Source organism: Myotis brandtii, unplaced genomic scaffold (genome assembly GCF_000412655.1).
Source record: "Myotis brandtii unplaced genomic scaffold, ASM41265v1 scaffold290, whole genome shotgun sequence".
Taxonomy (NCBI): domain Eukaryota; kingdom Metazoa; phylum Chordata; class Mammalia; order Chiroptera; family Vespertilionidae; genus Myotis; species Myotis brandtii.
In genome coordinates, this window is record NW_005361076.1 from 283,432 (window position 1) to 291,959 (window position 8,528).

Here is an 8,528-nt window from a genome sequence, read left to right on the forward strand (position 1 = left end):
GAGTTTGTATTAACTTAGGCTAAAAGGTTATATACCCTTTGGTTAGAGTCAGAGAAAATGGAGCAAAAACAATAAATTCAAGAGACATTTAAAAGAAAAACTGACAAGGCCCAAGTCATTTTGTAAAACGTATTATATTTATAGGTTTTAAATTTATAAAATGTTTTTACATGTAAGAGAAGCCAAATAGGGATTTTGATTTCAATCCCGTAAACCAAGTAATGATGGAGCCAATAATATAAATAATATATGTATGTATGTATGTATGTATGTATCATTCATCTATGTATATATCTATCTCTCAGAATAAAATGAGCTTATTTCTATTAAGAGCTAGATTTTAGGAAATTTGAATTCAAGGGATAATAAGATAATCAAGTTGAGCAATTTAACCTCCATTAGAGACATGTAGGACTGCAGAAAATGGTAGTCAGAGTTGGAATTGTAACTTTTTTAATAACATGCAATGAACTGGGAGTTGGTTATAGTCATCTATGCCTCAATCAAGCAGTGTACAAGTAGTTTTGGTGGACCCTTAGTTTTATTATTTCCACATTTTTATAGCTGTATATGATAGATCATTTGATTATTTTTATTTAAGAGAATTTTGATGATAGAAAAATTACATATTTCTACAGAGACTACATATGCATTAACCAGAAAGTACATATTTCTAAGCTCACAGGATAACTACTACTCCTGCCTAAATTTTAAAATGAAACCACACTTATTTAAAGAAGAATTTACAACATTGAAAAGTTTATCACTAGCTGAGCTACCATTTGATTTTTCAGAATATGATGGTATCTATATATATATATACAAGGCTAATATGCAAAGTGTCCCCTTGAGAGTTCAACTGGGAGACTGGAAATTTGATCTCTCGCTATGACATATGCTGACCACCAGGGGGCAGTGAGGAAGGAAGGAAGGCCTTGGCCAGCAGCTGGAAGGCCCTGACTGGCCCTGATCATCGGCCAGGCCTAGGGACCCTACACATGCACGAATTTTGTACACTGGGCCTCTAGTGCTTAAATAATGACCCAATAAGCTTTCTGATTCTTTTTGTTGGTATTTTGATTATCTCATGCCTATGTTACCAATTCTTCAGAATTTTTAGCACAGCAAAATCATTTCTATGATCAGAATCCTGGTATCGGGTCTAGTTTAAATTACAAATGATTTTTTAGCATTTACATAATACAGCATGTGCTTCAGTCATGTTGATGCATATTTCTCAAGTATTTCCCTAGTTGTGAGATTCATATTATTCCTATTGCCTTGGTTAGCACAGAGGCATGGAATATATGTGTTTATTTATCAATGCAAATATATTGAGACAAATTGAAAAATTGCAGTGAAGCCCAAGGGTGCCTTCATTTAATTTGAGAATTATGCAACTGTCTCCAAAACACTGTCCAATGTTGATTTTTTAAAACAAATTCTTTACATTATCTAAAAGAAGATTAACAAATAATATCCTTTTTCATATGCTAAAGCAAAGAAGCAGTTTTATACAAAGACATGCTACAATACCCACCTGGAGTCTTCTCTTTTATTTGTTCCAATTTATATCTAATACTTAATGCATCAGTGCTGTCCTTCTCCTCTCAGAAGCCTCTTTTAATTTCATTCACCATTACGGTGATTCATTATCCTTGTCCTCTTGTCTCTTCTGATCTGATGCTTTATTGCATATTCCTATAATAGTTTTCTTCAAGCACCACTTCTAATTCCTGACCATTAAGGACTCTGTCTCAATTTCACATTACAAAATCTGCCTTTCCTCATCAGTTCTATGAGTTTCTAGCTACCTTGGTATATTGCTAATTTGAAGTTGATGACTCCCAATGCTCCCCTTTCTATTTGTCCTCTCATCTTGGATCAACAATCATAAACAATTGATAGGGAAGACACATGAGACACTCAGGGTCATCCACACAGAGAAGTTTGGACTACAGAGTCATACAAAGCAGGTTTTTTTAACCTCAGAATATTGATACTTTGGACTGGAAAATTTTTCATCATGGGGGGATTATCCTGTGCAATGGAGAATGTTCAGCAGCATTCCTGGCCTCCATCTACTAAATGACAGTAGAAGCCATCCCCCACAGAGTTGCAACAAGCTAAAAGATTTCTTGACAATATATATGTACCCTGGGGGCCAAAACCAGTCATAATAACTATGGATCTATAAGATCATTTGTAAGGTCCATCTGCTTTGTATATAGAACATTTCTTTAGCTCACAAGTGTATTTTTAAGTCCTTAAATAGTTAGTGTTGTCATTGATGCTTATCCTTCTATGATATTTATCTCATGATGGCTTTTCAATACCCTTTCATTCTCCAGTTCCTTAAGTAATTGTTGTCTTATTCGAGACTTTATATTGAGATTTACTGCAAAATAAGGTTTAGTTTTTATATGAAATTTAGGAAGCTATAAGCTATCAGACATCTGAAACTCAATATGGTTTGCTATGCTGCTATATTATGGGAACAATATTAGAAAAGGTATTTAGGAATTCATATAGTGACCTAGAAAGCTATGTTTGAATATTGAAAAAGGGGACTGACTGTTTAACAACAATCCCAGGCTGACTGACCTTAAGGACTGTGAATGTTTACCCTGAACCAAAGTAAGATCACGACATCTGCATATGGCGTTCTGCCATTAATTCTTGTGAGGACATAAAATTATATCACATTTCTGGAAAGAAACAAAGTTAATACACATTGAGTGACTCTAAGAATATTGATATCTTCTTAACAAGTAATTACATTTTTAATCATCTATATATAATTAGTTACTCATATAACTAGATTAGACCTTTCTTTTGAGCTCTAGTCACACACATCCAACTGCATACTTTATATCTCTACTGTAGTATTTCAATGCATCTATCTGAATTTAACAATTGCAAAATTGAATTTTAAATTTGCAGTATTCTCCAACCACTTGGTTTTCTGCCTGCCTCTCTAAAATAATCTGAAACCACTCTCCCCTTGCTCATTGTGGAGATTTAAAAAAGGCCAACTGTTTTTGACTCTCCTATTACTGGAGGAGGGATCTATGTCCACTCCCCTTAAATTTGGGTGTGCCTCTGATTTCTTCAATCACTAAGGTATAGCAGCAGTAATGCCGGGTGACCAATGAGGCTAGAATAGAGAAGGCTATGAAGCTTGGAACGTTTGCTCTCTGAAGGCTTTCCCAGGATTTTCCTTCTCAGATATGTAAGTAAAAAAGGCCCAGATAATTTCAGCTCAGTCAGTTGAATCACTCCTAACTCATTTGTTTCTTTCCTGCTAAGGCCCCAGATAAATCACATCTTTTCTGTCCAGTCTAAATCCCTTACCCATAAAATCCATCCTATATAAAAAAAGCCTAATATGCAAATTGTCCCCTCAACCAGGAGTTCGACCAGGGGGCAGAACTGGCCGGCCAACCGCGGGAAGGGAGGTCCCTGCTGGCAGCCAGCAGCCGGCAGCCGGCAACCGCTAGGGACCCTACCTGTGCACAAATTTCATGCACTGGGCCTCTCATGAGTATAATAAAGTGGTGGTTGTTTTATGCCACTAAATTTAGCCTTGCTTCTTATAAAATGATAGTAACTACAAAATTTAGCATTATTTTTGCTCCTAGAAGGCCTTGAATTCTCTTTTACCTTAGACCTATATAAATGTGATTGCCTGAGCATCCATTCATTGGTTCCTGTGACTGTGCCTCCTTTCTTTGGAAAATCAGTCTTGGCTGACAGAAGATGTCTTGCCTGGGAAATTGCATCTCTCCCATGGTTGCAATGCAGCTCTCAGCCAATGAATGAGTAATACACTGTTATACAGGTACAAATGGTCAGCCCCTTACCTCATGGAGGGGAGAGCTCTACAGTATGGTTTATGTTCCAGAGCCCTTCTCCTATGGTTTAGGCCAAGGATAGACTTTCCCTGAAAACACTTCCTTACTCAGCTTTTGCCCCTTTCCTATTCTGCTTGTCTGGCTCTTTCCTGTGCTTTGCATCTCAGCATATTTGCCACAACCTAAGATAGGAAGAATTTCCTATCCAAGCTGGTTTCCACACTTCCCATCTACATGATATTCTATCATAGCACTCTGTTGATTTCTTCACATAGTTTTTCTCAATGAAAGCCTATTTTTATTAATATAATGCCAGTTTAGTGTCTATACTTCTTTCTCTACCACTGAATATGAAGACTATGGCTTTTTTTACTTACTATTGCATTCCCAGTCCTTATGCCACAATGCCTGATAGATAGCAGATTCTCAATATATATAAATTGAATATGTAAGTAGCTAGAAAGATAAGTTTCCTAAGGTTATAATCAAAGATGCATATAAAAATAAATTTTTAAATATGTGAATAATAATATTTGAATGGTAAAAGCTGAAGTTCCCACTCATAATATTTTATTGAAAAGCTATGTTAATTAACCATTAAGAATAATATTTTAAAATAATTTTCTGATTCTTTTCATTATTTACTTTTAATTTTTAAAATGTATCTTTATTTTTGAAAGTAATACAGATGTTCCCTTTTTGTTCCCAATTGACTCTCCTCCCTACACCCCACTTTCCTCCATGCCTTTACTATACTATTGTCTGTGTCCAGGGGTTGCTTCTATGTCTCTGGATCTATTTTGTTCATCAGTTTATTTTGTTCATTAGATTCCATATATGAGTGATATCATGTGGTACTTGTCTTTCTCTGGCTGATTTACTTTGCTCATCATAAACTCTCCAGGCCAATCCATGTTGTCTCAAAGACTAGGAGATTTTTCTTTTTTACAGATGTATAGTATTCCATGGTATAAATGTACCACAGCATTTTTTATCCACTCTCATCTACTGATGGACACTTGGGTTATTTCCAGATCTTAGCTATTATAAATAGCACTGTTATGAACATACGAGTGCATATATTCTTTCTGATTGTTGCTTCGTGTTTCTTAGGATATATTCCTAGAAGTGGGAGCAGTAGGTCAAATGGCAGTTCCATTTTTAATTTTTTGAGGAAGCTCCATACTGTTTTCCATAGTGGCTTCGCCAATCTACATTCCCACCAGCAGTGTATTAGGATTCCCTCTTCTCCACATCCTCACCAACACTTGTCGTTTGTTAATTTGTTGATGATAGCCATTCTGATAGTGTGAGGTGATAACTCATTATTATTTTAATTTGCATCTCTCTGGTGATTAGTGTCTTTGAACATCTTTTTCATGTCTCTTGGACATCCATCTGTCAACTTTGGAGAAGTGTCTGTTTAGGTCCTTTGCCCATTTTTTTATTGGATTGTCTTAATTTTGTTAAGTTGTATGAGATTCTTATATATTTTGAAAATGAACCCTTATCATATGTATCATTGGCAAATATGTTCTCCCATGCAGAAGGATCCATTTTCATTTTGTTTATGGTTTCTGATGTGCAGAAGTTTTTTATTTTGATGTAGTCCCATTTATTTATTTTCTTCTTTGTTTCCCTTGCCCTAGGTCACTGTGGTCGGCAAACTGCGGCTTGCGAGCCACATGCGGCTCTTTGGCCCCTTGAGTGTGGCTCTTTCACAAAATACCACGTGCAGGTGAGTGTACAGTGCGATTGAAACTTTGTGACCCATGCGCAGAAGTTGGTTTTCGGCCTGGGCGAGTCTATTTTGAAGAAGTACAGTTGATATTTGGCTCTGTTGACTAATGAGTTTGCTGAACACTGCTAGGAGATGTATTGGCAAACATATTGCTACAAGAGATATCTGAGATTTTGCTGGCTATGCTCTTTTCTAGTGGTTTTATGGTTTCACAGCTTACATTTAAGTCTTTTATCCATTTTGAGTTTATTCCTGTGTAAGGCATAATTTGGTGGTCTAGTTTCATTTTTTTGCATGTACCTGTCCAATTTTCCCAATGCCATTTTTAAAAGAGACTGTCTTTACTCAATTATGTGCTTTTGCCTACTTTGTCAAATATTAAGTGAATGTAATGGCTTGGGTTGATATATGAGTTCTCTGTATTGTTCCAATGATCTATATGCCTGTTCTTGTGCTAGTACCAGGCTGTTTTGATTACAGTGGCTTTGTAGTTTAACTTGATATCTGGTATTGTGATCTCTCCAACTTTGTACTTCTTTCTCAAGATTGCTGTGGCTGTTCAGGGTCTTTTGTGGTTCCATATAAATTTTTGGAGAGTTTTATCTAGATCTGTAAAATATGCCATTGGTGTTTTAATAATAATTTTGATGAATCTATACATTGCTTTGGGGAGAGACATTTTAATGATGCTAATTCTACCAGTCCATGAACATGGTTTCAATCTCATCAGTGGTTTTTGGCCTTTTCATGTTATCTGACTCTTTCTGATTCAGTTTTAGAAGATTGTATTTTTCTAGGAATTTGTCCATTTCACCCAGATTATCCAATTTGTGGGCATATAGCTGTTCATAGTATTTTCTTACAATCCTTTGTATTTATGTGGTGTCAGTTGTTACTTCACCTCTTTTGTTTCTAATTTTATTTATTTGCGCTCTTTCTCTTTGTTTCTTGATGAGTCTGGTTAAAGTTTCATTAATCTTGTTTATTGTTTCAAAGAACTAGCCCTTGGTTTCATTAAACTTATGTACTGTTTTATAGTCTCTATGTCATATATTTCCACTCTAATATTTATTATTTCCTTCCTTCTACTTATTCTGGACTTTTCTTATTGTTCTCTTTCTAAGATTTTACGTTGTATGGTTAGATAACATTAAAATTTGTTCCTTTTTTTGGGTAGGCCTCTAGTGCTATTAACTTCCCTTTGAAGACTGCTTTTACTGTGTCCCATTGATTTGGGCTTGTTGTGTGTTCATTTTCATTTGTTTCTAGAAGTTTTTTTTTAATTTCTTTATTGATCTCATTAGTAACCCATTAATTTTCTAAAACATTCTAAGTAGCCCCCATCTTCTTAATGTTTTAATCTTTTTTAATGGTGTTTTTAGTGTAATTGATATTTAATTTCATGCCATTGTGAACCAAGAAGATGATTGATATGTTTTCAATCTTCTTGAACTTGTAGAGTCTTCTTTTGGGTCCTAACATGTGGTCTACCTTTGAGAATGTCCCATGTGAACAATAGAGCAATGCATATTCTGCAGCTTTGGGGTGAAATGTTCTGTAAATATCAATTAAATTAAGTGTGTCATTTAGAGTCACTCTTTTGTTGTTGATTATTTTTTTTTTTTTGGTCTGGAACATCTATTCAGTGAAGCCAATGTGGTGTTAAAACCCCATACTATGACTATATTGCTGTTGATCTCTCCCTTAAAGTACTCCAGAAGATTTTTATATATTTAGGTGCTCCTATATAGGATGCATATGTTTACCAGAGTTATAGTCTCTTAGGTGATCCTATGTTGGATGCATATGTTTACCAGGGTTAAATCCTCTTGTTGTTTTGATCCCTTTGGTATTATGTAGTGGCCTTTATTGTCTCTCATGATGGCCTTCATTTTGAAATCTATTTGCCAGATATGAGTATTGCTAGCCCAGTTTTTTTCTCATTTCCATTTGCATAGAAAAATTTTTTCCCATTCTTTCATTGTCATCCTGTGTGAGTCTTTTGTTATGAGGTGGGTCTCTTGTAGACAGCATATATGGCTCATATTTTTTTTTTTCTCCGACAAATTTTATTTTGGGAAAGGAATGGATTTTGAGGAGAAAAAACATGGGGCAGAGAGGTATGGAATAGAAAATAAATACAAATGTAAGCTTCTTTGCTAATTGTTTTATAACCACAACAAATGAGTACAGCGAATACCCTGTACAAAACAACACAATAAAGGTTCAAGATCAAGGTGTTCCTTTAGGCAAGGCTGAAGATTTCAGTCTCTGGTATTTGGAATTTAGGCTGCAATCCTTATTTTTGGATGGATCACTGGATGTGTAGTACAGTCCATGCTTTTAACCTGATTTGAACAGAAGAATGGCCACTTGGCCCAGGTAGAAGTAGATGAAGTGTTTGGTTTCATGTGTCACGTAACTACCGAAGTTCCTCCCCACGATGCAGTGCCAGGTGGGGTTGTACTTCTTGTCAAACTCCTTCTTAATATGGGCCGTAATGTCCTTTTCTATGTTGTATTTCTCCAACGTCTGAGTAGCACATTCCATGGAGTCATGTTGCATCTCCTCCGACATATCAGCATTTTTGATCACCACCTTTCGGTCGCACATGGTTACAGTGGAGCAGCGGCTGGCCGACTGCAACAGTCTCCTGGAGGAGGGGCTGGCGAGGCTCAGACCCAGCTAGAAGCCTTTGCTACCGAAGCCGTGGGTTATATTTTCTTATATATTCAGCTAACATATGTCCTTTGATTGGAGCACTTAATCCACTTAAACTTAATGTTATTATTGATATGTACTTATTTATTCCCATTTTAATTCTTTATGCCTGTTTCTCTTTCTCCTTTTTTTTTTTTTTGCATTTTTACATCAGTCCCTTTAACATTTCTTGAAATGCTGCTTGGTGGTGATAAACTCCTTTAGCCTTTTTT

The 8,528-nt window shown here is 35.8% G+C and overlaps 1 protein-coding gene across 1 annotated transcript; it reads right to left on the reverse strand.

The window, feature by feature from the left end:
• Positions 1-7,749: 7,749 nt before the first annotated feature.
• Positions 7,750-8,302, reverse strand: LOC102241448 (dynein light chain 1, cytoplasmic). Its single transcript, XM_005869294.2, has one exon. It carries the CDS (start codon positions 8,206-8,208, stop codon positions 7,939-7,941), a length of 270 nt encoding a protein of 89 aa, XP_005869356.1. The 5' UTR covers positions 8,209-8,302; the 3' UTR covers positions 7,750-7,938.
• Positions 8,303-8,528: the final 226 nt, after the last annotated feature.